This window comes from Conger conger, chromosome 14 (assembly GCF_963514075.1).
Source record: "Conger conger chromosome 14, fConCon1.1, whole genome shotgun sequence".
In the NCBI taxonomy this organism is placed as follows: domain Eukaryota; kingdom Metazoa; phylum Chordata; class Actinopteri; order Anguilliformes; family Congridae; genus Conger; species Conger conger.
Genome location: NC_083773.1, coordinates 29,704,128 through 29,721,065, shown reverse-complemented (window position 1 = coordinate 29,721,065; position 16,938 = coordinate 29,704,128). Strand labels below are relative to the sequence as shown.

The 16,938-nt window shown below is 47.4% G+C and overlaps 1 protein-coding gene across 2 annotated transcripts in view; it reads left to right on the top strand.

The window, feature by feature from the left end:
- LOC133109969 (protein CBFA2T2-like) overlaps positions 1-15,550 on the top strand; it is a 33,885-nt gene extending 18,335 nt beyond the window's left edge. For both annotated transcript variants that reach the window (XM_061219765.1, XM_061219766.1), the window contains exons 2-11: positions 5,981-6,124; positions 6,536-6,777; positions 6,929-7,018; positions 8,835-9,016; positions 9,214-9,461; positions 10,608-10,693; positions 11,386-11,575; positions 12,280-12,348; positions 12,959-13,149; positions 14,089-15,550. In XM_061219765.1, coding sequence (XP_061075749.1) covers positions 5,981-6,124; positions 6,536-6,777; positions 6,929-7,018; positions 8,835-9,016; positions 9,214-9,461; positions 10,608-10,693; positions 11,386-11,575; positions 12,280-12,348; positions 12,959-13,149; positions 14,089-14,373 — 1,727 coding nt within the window. In that variant the 3' untranslated portion in view covers positions 14,374-15,550. The remainder of the gene's footprint in view (positions 1-5,980; positions 6,125-6,535; positions 6,778-6,928; positions 7,019-8,834; positions 9,017-9,213; positions 9,462-10,607; positions 10,694-11,385; positions 11,576-12,279; positions 12,349-12,958; positions 13,150-14,088) is intronic.
- The last annotated feature ends 1,388 nt before the right edge of the window (positions 15,551-16,938 follow it).

Sequence of the window (16,938 nt, the reverse complement as noted above, 5' to 3'; positions counted from 1 at the left end):
AGAATTAGAACTTAACATTTATCTGAGATTGCAGCTTGACATGAAGCTGCATTCAGTTTGGTGTAGCGAATATACCGTGCATCAATTTCTTGGGCCCTAGCAATGGCAGTTTATGAATACTGAGTATGGGTTCAGTTTTCCTTGTTGTGTCATCCCGGCCTAATATCTGCTGCTTTCCCATGCCATCAGCATACCAACCACAGCTGTGTGTCCTCAATCGCAGGGATCCTAATGGCATTTGATGTCACTCCAGTAATCAACCAGCAAATTCGAGTTGATGGAGATGGTATTGTTTGAATGTGTGAACTGAGTTATGTCTCAAAAGATGGATACAATCTCTGGGGGTGGTGATTAATGGGGGTGGAGTAGTATCCAGTTTTATTTGCTTTCAGGGGAAAAAAGAGAAACCTTCTGCTACAATTTGACCTCATTTGCTCAAATGTTTCTTCAAAATAAAACCCTGCAAGCTGACATTCCACAGACAAGGACTACCTAATGAACAATGGTGTACCTTCAACATCAACTGTTAGTGTTTTCAGTGAGTTCTGTCCATAGGCAAATTATTAACTCCACACAATCTTTTGTTAGCCTTTTGTTTCAGTAATTCCTTGACTGCAGTGGATCTTTATTTGAGGTTCATCTGGAGGGCAGCCGATGGAAGGATTCTTCTTTTGTCAAAATGTCAGATGATTGTCAAATGAAAGAGAGTAGTAGAAGTGGGCAAGATGTAGATTTGAGCTGATTGCAGACTATGGGCACATGCTGAATGAACCACTGGGGTGGGTGGGTGGTGGTGGGGGGACAAACCACTGAGGCAGGGGGGTGGTAGAACAAACCTGTGTTCGCGCTGTCTACTTTCCTGGGGGAAATACAAGCCTGTTGCTTTACTTCGGGAGAGTGGAAAGGGGAAAGAGCGAGGGGGGGGGGGGGGTAAAGGGAGAGTGGGGGCAATAGGGCTTAGCTGGGAGTGTGTGTGTGTGCGTGTGGGGGGGGTGGGGGGGCAGTAACAGATGTGCCGTGCATTGTCGCTGCATGCACACGGGCTGGGGCCAGGTGCAGGGGCTTTGTTTGCACCCCCCCTCTCTCTCTCTCTCCCCCTGCCGTGCTCCCAGTCTCGGGTCTTTCACCTCCCCCCCCCCTCTCCTTCCTCTCCCCTCAAACACATTGTCTCTGACTTGGAAGAGAACCCGAAGCCTTCTGTCCCCTTCTCCTGTCACAGGTGACTGTTGGAGGCCCCAGCTGGTGAGTTCTTGCCCGATTAGATCCATATGGTGTCGGGGGGGGAAGGGGAGGGGGGGTGTTCATCGACAGCGCCGGAGCGAAGGAGCGGAGGGCTTAACCCCGTTGAGTCTCCGGCCTTGGAGGCCTCTTTTTTAACAGAATGTGTTGTAGGGAAAAGCCTCAAGGCGGTACAGACCCTCGCCGCCTTTTGTTCTCGCCCGCGAAGCAGATTTGTGTGGGCTCTTGAGCCACCGCAGGCCTCTGACAACACAGCGCTCGGGTCCAACGAAGGAAGGATGTTTAGCGGATAAAAGCCTGTGAGCCGTGAGCCCTTTTTCAATAGCCGGTCAGGATTGTAAGAACGATGAACCCAGCATGAGACGGTCGATTCATTATGCGAAAAAAAAAAAAAGAAAGCGAATCTTTAATGTTAATCGCGGTGTCTGTCGGTTGACGGCTGTGGCGCGCTGAGGGTTACTCTCTCCGCTGCGGTTAAACTGAGGTCGAGAGGACCGGAGCTGGCCCCGTGCCAGGCGGTCTCCCGCAGCGGTGACACTCGGTGAGCGTCCTGGGAAAGCTGTCAGACCCAGAGAGGTGACAGGCCCAGTGTCACCTTCATCCACAGAGCCCCCCCCTCCCCCCCCCCCGAACCTTCGCCGACATCCCGCCGAGGCCCTGTCCTTCCCCGAGCGGCGACCTGACCGTGACAAAGAGAGTCTGTTCCGTAATCTCCTTCCTCACTAACCCTACCATCTGAAGCAAAGCTGGAAGCCAGCAGAGTGAAACAAAAACGTCCTTGAGGAACGCGAAGAATGCCCAGTAGTATCTCATCAAAATGTACCGCACAAAAATAAGGAACTCCAGCGCACAATGGGTGATTTTCACCTTGAGTCCCCCCCCCTTTTTTTGTTTTGAAATGGTTTACTCGATTACAGCCATGAATTTCCCTCATGCACAGAATAGGTCTAATGGTGGACCTGGTCTCTCACATTGCCAGCTGAGAAGAGGAAGGTTTTTCACCCCGATAACACCTGGTTCTGCCTTCCGTTTTCCAAGGGAAATTACTGTTGACATTTATGGGCTGAGCTGCGAAGGCTTTGACTTTAAACAATGGCTCCTTTCCTCTTTTATGCCCTGGAAATGCTGTAGATATTCATGCTAATGCTAGCATTCTACTGACTGAAACATTCGCACAAATAAGTGTGTGGGAGTTTTCTTCGCCTACTCACCTGTTTTCAGCACACTTTCAGGTGCAAGAAAGTTATTCTTTTCCTTTTTGTGTTTTCCCTGCCAGGAGTGGCTTCTCTTTATCTTCCAAATGTGACGTCCTCCATCCCACAGGCCTACCCACTCACTGATAAACATGAGGATAAATAGTGGGAGATGGCAGAAAACAATTCCCTCCGTTGCACTTATTAATCCTGAATTCACTGAAATTTCTTTCCACGGAAAGAAAGTCTTGAAAATGCAACTATTTCTGTGAGTTGTGCTTCAGCTTTGTTTTACATTGTGCTCATCTAATTTAAATTGGGGCATTGCGTTTCAGGCAGTCCTCGAATGCACCGTGTTTTTGTGTGCCGTTACGACGTGCTGAGAGGCACAGAACAGGTGGCTGCTGGAGCCAGATTTCCCCAAGGCTGAGACCAGAATCGCACGTTCTGTAACGCGACGTGGCCAAGCAGACGGTTACCATGGCACACACGCAATGGGATCCCTGTGCGCCAAACTACCATTTTAGCGTTTCTTCCATATTCAGAATTGGCACGGTGAATGTCTGTTCTCATTACTTCTGAGGAAGATGGCAGAGTCCGGGGCGGTACACTTTAGTGTAGGCGTCAGCATCCCTGACACTTTGTCCCTCCTTAAGAGGAGTGTTTTTTAGGCCGTCTGAATTGACGACAGGTGGCATGCACGCCTGCTTGGCAAATACCTTGTCCTAGATCAAATATTTATCTTGGGTGGCCATTGGTCCTTAGCCTATGGTAGTTTGTAAAGAGTGCATTTTATCTTTATCCCAATACATGTGCATCAGCTCAGCTTTCATATCAGCTTTTATATAATATACTCGCCACAGGAACTGGTGTGAGGTTCTGTGTGTATCTGCGTATATGTGTGTGAGAGAGAGAGTGTGTGTGAGAGAGAGAGAACAGTTGAGTACAGAATTTAGACCGTTTTCCGACTGCATTCAAAGATAGCCTTCATCCCTTCTTTGCCGGCTGATGAATGACAAATTGACACCACACTTTTCTCTGCTTTCTCTCCTAATGGGTGACCTTTGACATCCGTGACCCCACTACAGAGAGTGCACAGAGCCATGGTTCAGCCCGGTGGCCACAGGGTTTCAATGGGTAGCATGCTGAGTTCAGGGAAGCAGTCTGTACTAGCATGATACGGTTTCCTGTCTAAACGGGGTTTAATTGAAGTAGTGAAAAAAACAAAAAAACATTGGAGTTTCTTCATGAAGTGCCCGGAGGACTCGAGGCTTAGAGCAGGACTCTCACAGGATTGAGAGACCACACAGTGTGTTGATAGGATCTTTGATAGTATAAGTTTCATCTTGCCCCGACGTAGTCCTGTGTGGAACAGAAACACAAACGGCTTCTGTATATCCGGCCCCTTGTGCTCCCCACCCGGGGAGGCGTCAGGCAGGTGGGGGGTGGGGGGGTGGGGGGGGGGTTGTACGCGGGGCTCAGGTGGAGGGAGCGGAGCTGTTGAGCCGCAGGTTGGGGGGGTATGTGTGTTTATGTGCCTGCGTGAATCTGCAGTAGATGTTGTCCTACAGTCTGACAGTGTGTCCTCTGAGCTGTCGCTAACGCTGAATGATGCTAAGTGTAACGGCTGCTAGTTTTCAGCGATTATCTCACTAACGGTCCCTTTATAATTCCTCCTTATTTTACTGTGTAGTGTTGTTGCTCGGCACTTGAAAAAGAATTTAAAAAATGCTTAAAATAAGCAGTTTGATCTGTCAGTGGGGTAAGAAAAATTACTTTATATTTTTTAGACCTAAAATGTTCGATAAGAACATTTACCTTAAAAATATAAAGCATGGTATGTTTTTGCAGTGTGGAGATACCATATTTTAGTAGGATTTGGCACATAAATGGCTCATTATTTTGTGTGTTAGGTCTCTCATGTCAGTAGTTATACATCACTGGAATACAGGAAAGTTAGGGGCATTGATATATAATGTAAGGCTTCTGCTTAGAACTCTATTGCTTTTCTAAATCAAGTTTGGCTCAGGACATTTTCTGGGAGAGTGCACAACCTTTTCTATTTCATTTTTTGTTTTGTTCTGAATGTTTTCAGACTGTTGCATGGCAGAATGGCATCATTTGTTTTTAACTTTTCCTTGATGAAAGGCATTTCAAAAGTGCATGCCAGAACTCGCATTAATGTCAAAGATGTAGACCACCAACGTAGTTTTAAGTTATGGGTTTCATTTTTCCCCATGCAATACAAAACACAGAGGCAAAAGTGACCAGTGGACTGGTAACAAAGAAAGTGGGGGTGAGGTTGAAAGATGAAATGTGTGGTAACTTTTTATTGGATTAGAGTCATGTGAGAAGTTTTTTTTTTTTTTTTTGTAGTGTTGTTTGATATTCAGTTTATTCTAATGTTTTATCTTGGAATAAGGCTCGACTGCGTTCACTCACTTTACAGGGCTATATGCGAGTATCGGATTAAATTTACACGCCTTTATAGCCAATCATTACTTTGTCAAACCAAATTACTCAAGAGAGCTTTGTATTAGCATCTGCTCTGACAGGATAATGAGATAGGACTCAAATTAGTCAGCAGGGATATCTTTAAAGATGTATTACAAAGAGTTGTTCTAGTGTTTTGCTAAAGATAGGAGACCCTGAGATATTTAAACTGTGAAATTCTTATCCCTGGCGAGGACTTGATCCACAGCCTATTCAGTTTTGATTGCCCAGCTTTTCCCAAAGTAGACAAATGGAGTCTTCATGGTCTAAGTTTCTCAAGAGCAATAGAATACCAGTTTGTTTTATCTTCCAGAGTCTGGTGGCCTGCCCCGAGTCAGGCTTACAATGAAAGTGCACATTTAACTCTCAATAGCTCTTGGGGTTCTTGTTAGTAAGCATGAAATAGCAAATCTCCCAGCACTGAGTGCTCAGTGACAGGGTATTCTTCTCACTACAATGGTCCCCTTCTTCAGCGCCTCCGCTATAGATCTCAATGCGGTTCAAGGCGTGACATCTGGCTAATTCAGGGAACAAGGTTGCCCTTCTCCCGATGTTTTTGTGCGGCGGTGATCACGCGGGCCCTCCTTCCCGAATGACCGGCTCGATCTGGAAAATCCATCCAGCACGGGTGCACACGTTGGTCGGATCAATCGATCCACAATCCTCTTCTCTGGATGAGAGCATTTCAGTGCTGTAGATAAAACTTGTAATGTGTAGCACTGTGAGTCCTTCCAGGTCTTGCTAGAAGCATGTCTATAGAATTTCACAGTTTTTCTTTCCACCAGGATCTTATTTTTACCACACTCACTTGCTTTTTGAGGTTCTGGCCTGTTTTTTTGCCCAATTTTCTTTTCCGTTTCCTCAGTCAACTGTCTTTGTGACTACGTTGGTAAAAAGCACTGTACAAATAACATTGAATACAATTGAATAGACTTGGAAGGCAGTCCGCTCAGTAAGCTAGCATGCTCCTTATAATACCTGGAATAGCATTCAGTGCTACGCATGGGGAGTGGTGTGTACTGGCTCCGTGACTGAGCCCCCTGCCTCCCCCTCAGACAGCGCAGAGAAGACGAGCCCTGCCATGCCCGGTTCTCCTGTGGATGTGAAAGCTCACGCCAGGTCTGTTCCCTCCGCCATGCCGCCCCTGCCCTCCGTCAACCCCAGCGGTCCGCGCCCCGCCTCCTTCTCCTCCACCTCACGTGAGTCTCCCGCCCCGCCGCCTGCTCCAATCACCGCCTGCCGCGCTGCTGACGGGCACAGGCCCGTCCAATCAAGCCTCACGACTCCCCTGAGAGAGCAGAGCCCACCTCCTTATCTGTATCAACAACCAAGGGAGCTTATACCCAGAAACTTTGGTAGCTTACAAGTTTATATACTGTACATGAAGCTAGATCTTTACAGAAGGTATGCGGTTCAAGCATCTTATTTCAGTTCTGTATTTAGTGTATTCATAGTATTTCTAGGATTTTCATAGTTTTTCCTGCCTGTGGAAAAGACTGGTAGTGATGTATAGTTAGTTCCACCTTGTGGAACTAGTTCCACCTTAGTTCCACCTTGTGGAACTAACTATACGTTTTTTCATCCTCTATCTCTCTGGCTTTTCTCCTTAGTGACCAACGGGATCAATCATTCTCCTCCTACCCTGAACGCAGTGCCCTCGCCCCCTCAGCGCTATAGCAACGGGCCTTCCTCTTCTTCCTCCTCCTCGCTGGCCAACCAGCAGCTCCCGGCGACCTGCGGAGCCCGGCAGCTCAGCAAGCTGAAGCGCTTCCTGACCACGCTGCAGCAGTTTGGCAACGACATCTCCCCGGAGATTGGAGAGAGCGTGCGCAGCCTGGTTCTGGCCCTGGTGGTGAGTGCCAACGACCCGGCTCACGCAGAGATACAACCCTTGCCACCAGCCTCAGGTTTTGCCGAAGTGAAAAATGAGGGCTTGTGGTTAATGACCAGCTTTGATTTGCTTAACCGCAACATGAGCGTCCTTGTGTGGCTGTCCCTCACAGAACTCTACGGTCACCATCGAGGAGTTCCACGGCAGGCTTCAGGAGGCGACCAACTTCCCTCTGAGACCGTTCGTCATCCCGTTCCTAAAGGTGAGGTGTCTTCTGTCTGTGAAGAAATAATGAAAGGCTGTCCATGGGTACATTTTGGTGTAGAAGCCTGGTTGACTAGGTTTTGGTGTAGAAGCCTGGTTGACTAGGTTTTGGTGTAGAAGCCTGGTTGACTAGGTTTTGGTGTAGAAGCCTGGTTGACTAGGTTTTGGTGTAGAAGCCTGGTTGACTGGTTTTGTTGGTGAAAACAATCAGTATTGCATTAGCACATAGATGTTTTTGTTATTTTGTAGGGTAAAATTCAGTGTACGGTAATCATCTGTTGGATGCACATTCAAGGGAATTAACATCAACAGGTTAAAGGCATAATAAACCTTTTTGTTTCAGTCTGATGCACTTAACTGCTTTTTCCTAATTGTTTTTTTGTTGTAGATAATGGTCATGTAAAACTGTCCATTAAGGCGTGCATTTAATATTTCCTGAACAAATTGAAATATTACTGAGATTTTAATGCATCCTGTCTAGTCTTAAGTAACCTAGCCGTCTCTAGTGTCCAGTAGGAAATACATATCCCTGCCCCCCTTGAAAAATACCCTCTTCCTTCGCTGTGAATGTTGACATTTCACACTGACTAATATTTAGGATATCCCTGGCGTGTAGTGCGCCTGGCCATACCTCAGTTTCTTTCCATCTCTGTTATTTATGACAACAGTCCACTCCACCGGTGAAATCAGAGAACCCACCAGCCACCCCCCTACACAAATTACTCCGAGAGCCCGGAAGTGTGAAACATAACTGGAGCTCTTCCTCCGCCCCCGCCCCGTTTTTATGAGCCCAACACGACATATGGGCTCCACATCGAATTAATGCAGGCATTCAGCTCCGAGGGTGCCTTAAATCTTGTTTCCGGCCGTGGAAGAGGGCCTAGATGACAGACAACATATGCAGTGGGGCCTGAGCAGGAGAACAGGGAAGTGGGTGTAATTACGCTCGCCGGTGCCTGGTGCCTGGTTCTCATTACGGCAGAGAGGGGGTCTGTGTTCACTCACCCTCCCTCCGGCACGCGTGCCATCCCCGCTCAGCGGAGGCCGAACGCCACCAGGGCGCCCACAACGCTCCCGAGACCGGGGAACCCCGAAGTCTGCTTGACAGAGTTTGTCCCGCGCCGTGTGGTCTTCGTAAAACTTTTCTTCAAAAGTTCTTCATAGCAGAGAACCCCTCTACGCAAACAATTATATTTATTAGAGCAAGTTTGCTCTTAGTCATGAGTTCAGTACAATGAAATGCGACTCACCCGCTTTTGTTCTGCACCGCCTGAAGAAGACTAGTCAACATGCCTATATGTATTTTCCTATAGCTGCTTGACTCCTTTTGAGTAGTTTTGCATTATCCATCCAACTATTTATTATTTCATATAATGCAGCTGACATCTTTATTGCGTTCATCCTCTCAATGATTGTTTCTGTTCTCCAGCTTTTTTTCCTCATGGCAACCATTCCATTGAATAAATAAAGGGGAAAAATGTGTTTCTTGAGAAACTTGAGGAAATAGACTGGGAAATGTAGGTTTTAGTATGTAATTTGAACATGGCGTAATCACTGTACGAAAAAATATCTTGAGCTAATAATAATGCACTTACTACGTGATAACTCCTGTCTGACTGCTGAATTAAGTGGCGGCTGTGTGTGCGTATGTGTGTGTGTGTGTGTTTGTTTGTGTGTGTGTGTGTGTGTGTATGTGTGTGTGTGTGCATGTGTGCGTGTGGTATGTGTATGTGTGTATTTGTGTGTGTTTGTGTGCACTACAGTCATGGTCTGTCCTCCTTCCTAAAGACGCGGTCCTGTCCCCCTCTCCGCAGGCCAACCTGCCCCTCCTGCAGAGGGAGCTCCTGCACTGTGCCCGCGCTGCCAAGCAGACGCCCGCGCAGTACCTGTCCCAGCACGAACACCTGCTGCTCAGCACCGCGCTGGCGTCCCCGCCCGACTCCTCCGAGCTGCTGCTGGAGCCCGCAGACAGCGCCAAGAGGCCCAGCCCCACCAGGTCAGCCACCATTACCACACCAGCCTCCCACTTTATTCCTTTAAAAGAAATCACTTCCATTTTTTAAATGATATAATTAGTCGTCATTTTATTTATTTCAGGGACATAAATAAAGAGAAATTCCCCCAATTAAAAACATATTGCCTAATGTATTTTTGTAGTGGGATTCATGTTTTGGTGTCGCTTTGCTTCAAAAGGGGGAAAGAGAACGGCTTTCACGATCGCCTCCCCGGTCCTCTGGAGCCCCCCGCCAAGCGCATCTGCACCATCAGCCCAGCGCCCCGCCACAGCCCAGCCCACCCCCTGCCTCTGAGCGCCCAGCTGCACCCCACGCCTCCGCCCCTCCAGCACTACGCCCTGGAAGACATCGCCGTGCCCCACCTGTACCGCGAGCCCCAGCGAATCCTGGAGCTCCGCGACCTCAAGGACCGCCCCCGTCTCCCGGGTAAACCTCGGCCAATCGCCACACGATGGTCATCATGACAAAATCAGCACGATAGCTTAGCACGGGGTGTGTGGGGACGTGGAAGATGCTCTGTATTTTCACAGTCTTTCATCAAATTTTGCTGGAATATGCTTTACATTTTCACATACTTGCGTCTGATAAGTGACTTCATGCGTCAGGAGTTGAGTACGAAAATGTCGTAGGGAAGTAGTTTTTCTTGACGAATAAGGGCAGAATCGGAAAATGGACCGATTAGCGGGTTTCAGTTTTGATTCACCACTTTGTTCATCTCACAGATTTCGAACGCGCCTGACAAAAGAAAATCCGCTCATGGCCAGATTTCCTAAACAGTCACGGTGGAGAATACAGTAGTGTGGTTCATATCCGCAGAAGCGCTACAGAAACTATGGCAGTGCCGTGCTTGCGAGCGCGTTCAGAGGAGCTGTGGGGAACAGCAGGGCGGTTGTGTCGGGGTCTGTTCGGTGCTCGATCCTCTCGGTGAAGTCCGGTGACCGGACGGTCTCCGCCTGAGCGGCTCCCCGCCGGAATGCCGCGGGTCCAGACGGGGCCTGACAGCGGCGGTGGGGCGGGGGGGGGAGAGCGGTGGGGAGGGGGAGGGCAGGGCGCTGACAGCTGAGGCCCAGATGTTGGCTCTTCAGCATGTCGAGCGGCGCGGCGGACGTCTGGTTCTCATCAGCAGGCCCCCCCTCTGGAGCGGGGCCTGGCGGAGACGCGGGGAGGCAGACCCGCTCCCTCCTCCTCACTAAAGCCCTTTAAACAGGGCCATCGCGCCGGGGTGAAAATAAGGAAAGTATCTGCCGCAGGAAGAACGCCAGGGCGGAAATTCTCAGGACTGGCGCCTATGAAAACGTCTCTCCGATACACTTCAGGATTTTATTACTAATACTACTATGTACTTCAAATAGAAATGTCAGTTGTTGTTTTTACTTTTCTGCATTCCGCCGGTGGACGTGAACCTTGTGTCCTTAAACCGGCTGCTTTTCGCTGGCTTGCTCGGCAACTGTAAACGCTGTCTCTTCACAACGCAGCTTTCAAAGAGCTTGGCAGGAAGTTGAATAGTCGTCGGTTTTTTTATTTTTTATCAGGGCTCGGCTGGACCTTAACGTGTGATGTTTTTTTAATCAGGCACCAACGGGGGCTACAACGAGGACCCGGTGGACCACCGGCTGACGGAGAGAGAATGGGCGGACGAGTGGCGCCATCTGGATCATGTAAGACCTGTTCTCATGACCGGGGGGCTGCACACAGTAAGGGACATGCAGCATCGCTTAATCCTTTGAAGACTTTTTTTATCATGTTGTTCACATCCATACATAGAAAAAGGAAAAAATGCACAAATGTCCAATATTAATGGTAACTTTTCAGCACAGTAATATTTATGTAATATCAATGGTCTCAGTAATATTAATAGTAGCAACAGTCCAATAGGAGAAAACGTTGTAATAATACCAGGGTGGATGATAGAAGATAAGAAAAGTAGCTTATCGATAATGTTCAGAAGGCAAAAGTACACAACAATATCTTGCATGATGTGATACTGTCACCCCAAAGTGCAAAGCAGCATTATAGCATGTGTTCCACTTCTGTTTCATGTTCTGTTATTGCTGCATGTACAAGTATTTTAGAAAAATGTCAATTTCTAAGCATATTATTTCAAATAGAGCACACAAGTAACACAGGAAATGAATTTCCATAGTTCGGATTATTTTGGTATGAATCAGAGACTGGCACTGCTGGAAGTGTACTGTCATGCCCTTGCCCCTCTGACATCAGAGACAGTGAGTCAGAGCGTTGCCTCGAACCAGGATGAGATGGGAAGTCAGAGACATCCTGGCCCCCAGTCCTCTCTGGGGGTGGCATGCCGTATGAGTCTTGACAGCCCTCGCTTTACCGCGGTTGCCAGGTGCTGAACTGCATTGTGGACATGGTGGAAAAGACCAGGCGCTCCATCAACGTGCTCCGTCGCTGCCAGGAGTCAGACAGGGAGGAGCTGAACTACTGGAGGAGGCGCTCCAGTGAGGAGGAGACCAGGAAGAGCGCCCCACCCTTTTCCAAGAGCCACAGCCCCCGCACGGGGGAGAGCGGAAACTCCGGTGAGTCCTTTCTGCCACACTCCGATCTCCACGTGTAGCTTGCACTTCAGCTTAGGGATAGCAGTCAGGCTAATATAGGACTCAGTGCTGTCAACTAGTTGTTAGCTAGGTAAATGTAGTCACTCTTTTGTGGACTTTGTTGCTCGTGTCCGATTTGTAACTGTAGAAAAAAAATGAATGTGCACTGTCAGAAACGAGCCCTAGGATTATGTTGTGGAAAATGGTAATTCCACTAAGAGCACACAAAAAGGCTTCATCAGCTATCTGAGCCGTACGAAACGTCAAACTGTGGTATCTGCAACAGATGGCCAGTCTCAGTCATCTATACGTAAATGTAAATCGGTAGATCATTTTCCTGGTGCATCGCATCAACACACTGCCCTCTAGTGGTCTGGCTGTGAATGAGAGCGTGGCGTATGGAAGAGCGCTGAGGCATGCCTGCTGATCGATGGGCTACAACAGGTGCCAGTGGGCTCGGTCCAGCTCGGGACAGAAGGCGAGAGCGCTGTTCTCTTAAGGACCCATCCTGCCTCCCGCGGATTCGAGCCATCTGCGAGCCGGGGCTGTCCAAACCCAGGCCGAGGGGGGGCCCGGAGGGGGGAGGGGGGGGGGGGGCTAACGTGGGGCCCTCAGACCAATCGCGCGTCCTCTCGTTGAGTGAGACATTCGCTCTCTAAAGCCGGTTCCCTCTGCTCTGCCCACAGATACCCAGAGAGAGTTTGCTCCTCGGCCAGGTTCTGCCTACGTGCCGGACGAGATCTGGAGGAAAGCCGGTAAGAACCAGGGCGGCCCGTTCCTCCCTCCCGCCGCGGCTCTGAGCCATCTGCCTCCTCCTCCTCCTCCCTCCATCGCTGATCCCAGACCAGCGCTGTGGGAGGAGTTTGGAGGAACAGAGCAGTTTGGATAGCGGCCCTGGAAGAGGGGACGTGCGATCTTCTCCAGAAAGAAATCAGACGCCTCTTTGATTCGGCTTCCCGGACATGTGTTTTCCTTTCTCTGAACTCCATTCGGCTCAAGTTTAGGGTCTCCGAGCTGTCATCTTTGATAGCGTGTCTCAGGTCTGGATTCAATAAACATTTGTCCTCAACTTTGGCTAAAAAAACAAATGCAATGCTTTGTTTAGTTTTGCCAAGTCTTTCATTTAAAGTTAAAAATGATGTTGATTGAATCATGGCCCGGGTATTGACTTGTGAATCATTAATAATAATAGTTATAGTACTGAGCATTACATATACAATTAAACTTATACTTATTAATATATAGTATAATATAGTTAATCGATACATAAAGCTTAGTTACTGTGTGTAATGTAATAATGTAATGTGATGGGCCGTGTAGTGGTGGTGTGTTGCGGGACTCTGACCTCCGTGTTTGTCCCTCTAGAGGAGGCAGTGAACGAGGTGAAGAGGCAGGCCATGGACGAGGTTCAGAAGGCGGTGGCTGAGGCCGAGCAGAAGGCCTTCGAGATGATCGCGGCCGAGAGGGCCAAGATGGAGAAGACCCTGGCAGAGACCAAGAGGAAGGCCACGGAGGACGCCATCCTGGTCATCAACGAGCAGGAGGACTCCAGCGAGGTGAGTCATTCATTTCTGCATTGAAGCATCGGTATACTATTAGACACACTCGTCAGGACCAAGCGCATGACTGGTTGACTGAATACTGACCTTGGCCTGCCAAAGACCTGGAGAGATTGTTTTTGGAAAAGAGCACACGTGAATGTCTGTGCTGGGAAAGAGCTCTTGTGAATTTGTGTGCTGGTTCTCAGTCAGGCAGCAGTTGGGCAGCGTGCGTTGATCAGGGTGTCCAGGGTAATCAGAGAAAGGCTTTGTTCTAACATGCCCAATTCAACTAAACAACCAATCATGGTCTTGGATGAAGACCTTAATTAGTTGAATCTGGAGACTGTAGAAAAGAAAAGAAAAACCCGCTGATTTATTTTTCTCTCCTGGAGGGAACATGAGCCTACACTACAAGGGAAATTGAATACAAATAAAAGAAATTATATTTTGGCAAATATTTTTGCTGTAACAGGTTTTATCATTCGGCAAGGCCCTTCACCCTGCATTGCTCCAGGGGAGGATCGTCTCCTGCTTAGTCTAATCAACTGTAGGTCGCTTTGGATAAAAGCATCAGCCAAATGACATGTAATGTAAAATCATTCGGAACACTTTTTATGTCAAAAAGAGATAGGAGGAAGCTGAGGATAAGACTATGCATTGTTGTGTCTGCTGCAGAGTTGACTGTACTCTTCAAGGGTTCTGAATTTCTGTATGTTTACACTAGGACTCGGAACAGTACTGTCCTCTCAGGTCCACTTTTGCACTTGCTCTTGTGTTTGATTTGCACTTTGTTGTACGTCGCTCTGGATAAGAGCGTCTGCTAAATGCCACGTAATGTAATGTAATAATGTAATGTAATGCAGAGAGTTATGATGGTGCTCTGGATGCAGTCGTTCACGGTCGCTCGGTAAGTCACGGAGAGAGCCGTAACGAAAGGCGCTTCTGTCTCCCCAGTGCTGCTGGAACTGCGGGCGCAAGGCCAGCGAGACGTGCAGCGGCTGCAACGCCGCCCGTTACTGCGGCTCCTTCTGCCAGCACAAGGACTGGGAGCGCCACCACCTCATCTGCAGCCCCGGGCTCCAGGCCCAACCCAAGCCCCTGTCCGCCATCACCGCCCGAGGGCTGGGCAAGGCCCCGGAGAGCGCCCCGCCGTCCGGCCCCGGGGCCGACAAGACCGCCCGCACCTCCAGGTCTCCCACGCCCGCCCCCGCCCCCTCCACAGAGACCAACGGACACTGAGCGTCCCTGGGAGCCGCCCGCGGGCGAGGACGTTTGAACGGCGGGTCACATTCGCGGGTGGAGGACGGCCTGGAGGTTGGGTGTGGGCTTAGGTTGGAGGGACTTGGAGCTGGTTTGTTTCGTGTAAATGAGCAAAGTGGCCCATCCTCTTTTGAGACCGAGAGACTCAAACGTGTACTGTACACTCCGGTGGACAAACAGGACTTTTCCCCCAAAGGGACGGCCATTTTGTCTCCCTTCTTGGTACCCTATAGAACAGCTGGGATTGCTGGCAGAGCAAATGACAGGCCAAAAATCAAATCAAGGTTTGTTTGATAATCTATTCTGAACCCTATATGAAAGTTTGTCACAGGTGCTGATGGTTATAATCTGATTTGGCTCAGAATGTAGGTTCCAGTACTAATTGCATATACCCTCCAGTTTTTTATTGATCATCTTGTGTATATAGAGCTGAGAGAAGAGTTATTTGATGCTGCCCTTGTAATCGTAACCATTCTTTGACCACGCATCAAGCAATTGAATTGTGTAGTTGTTTCCTAAGATAATGTGTGTTTGCCTGTTGTTCATATTATATGCTCACAATCTTCTTTGGTTACATCCCTTTCCTTGGTGGGTTTGTCTGTAGGGAAGGTCTAAAGTTCATGCTGTTCACTGGAGGCAGACATTTTAACGCTTCTCTGTTTGGGAGAGCAATGCCGAAAGCATTCAGCAATGGCAAGACATTGAGTATGACACCAAAGTTTTTCTGTCAGTAGCTAAGTGTCACTATATCTGCACGTTAACACACACCGAAGAAATATCTATTGGTTTCACAAGTTGTTGCCACCTGTATTTTCTGCTGTGTGAGATCTTCTAGTGAGTACTTGCCACCTAACCGACTTACTCGGACTTACCGATTTGATGTCCGGGTTAGCTGTACTGGGCAATAGGACACCGGGTGTGGAAAGTCACGTGGATGAAGCCTTTGAATATATGATACATTCCCACATGCACACAGTAATATTTAATTAACGCAAAGCACAAAGGACAACAGACACAACGCTACAGTTTCAATGTACAGCCTCGGCGTTCACGTTATCTCCTTTTGTACGTCTCACAATGCTTAAAATCTCAGGAGTATATTGTACATTTATTTGTTTATGTCATCATTAAATACAATTTGAAAAATGTGCATATCTTGCCTCACTTTCTCTTTCTTTTTTTATTTTTCATTGGCCAAGAGTAAGTTTTGCTGGACTGTTAAACATGAAAGGTTGCAGATTCAAAAATGATCCATAATATCCATAGAAAAATCATCAAAACGTGTGCCACAAAACAGAATTTTATTCGCTTTTCATTTGGGAACCAGATTAACCTGGTTTTAAGACTGGTTTTAAGATGGGTTTGAGGTCAAACTGTGGCTGAGATAGCAACCATGCTGTAAAGCCATGTTCAGCTGGTTGGCCAGCTTGGTACCAGCAACAGACCATCACCAAATATCCAGCTGGAGCAGAAGCTGGTTCCAGCTCGGCTCCATTTTAGGCTGGTAGCTGGAATTTCCTCCAGGATAAGCGCTCACTCTGGCCAGGGACTTGGTATCACCCACCTTAATAGGCCTGAGCTGTGCCATTGTTAATACTTGTTCTTTGTTGCAAATAAATCTGTCTGGCAGGCAACAAAACAGTCATGAGTCATTTCAAATCTTTGAAGGTTTTATTTATATTAGATTAGCGTGTTTGATGGTTTTATTTATCATAGATTTGCGTAATGGCCAATCTCTTTCTCAATAAAGGTTGTTGAGCTCATGTTATTTTATAATTGATTCCTTAATCTTATAAAAGCAATTCAGCTTTGGAGTATTATCATTTGGCTTTGGATTCTTAATCGTATACCAAATTATTAGTGGCCAAATGTCCACATTTAAACCAATGAGTAGCCTATGAATTTACCTCAGCCTTTAATTTGACATTTTTTTCCATTTAATTGTTTGCAATATAGAACAATAAGCACAATGTGAATATGGGAGTTTTATTTTTCATGGCATGCATAGCTACGCCTGATATAATGTGACTTAAGAGGGTAAATAATGAGCCTAATTCCTGTTTTCTAATGTTTGAATAGTTTAAATGTATTTAATGCATCATTATTAGACTCCTTGGTAACTGTAGATTTTTTGCAGAATATGCCCTAATTGTGTGTTGCTAGGTGATTTGAAGGACCAGATACTGTAATTTGAATTTGAAAGCTAAGGTAAGAGGGATGCAGCGTTTACTCTTTTCCTCTGTGTCTCTGGGAAGTCTTTGCTTACCTATCTGATCCTCTCATCTTGCCCTCCTCTCCTCCGTGCATTGATTCATCTATCCATAGGATACACACGTCAAGTTTGTTTTCATTTTCTGCTTTCATACATATTTAATGCCATTGCACTTTTTCATATGGATTCCTATAGATAATGCATGAATCCACATGAAGAGAAGCTTTCATAAGTAAACAGTCCTATGACTGAATAATTAATTTCTAATTATAGTATGGAACATTTCAGAGTATGTTTGAGATTTATAAATATTTACAGTGACGTACTGAATA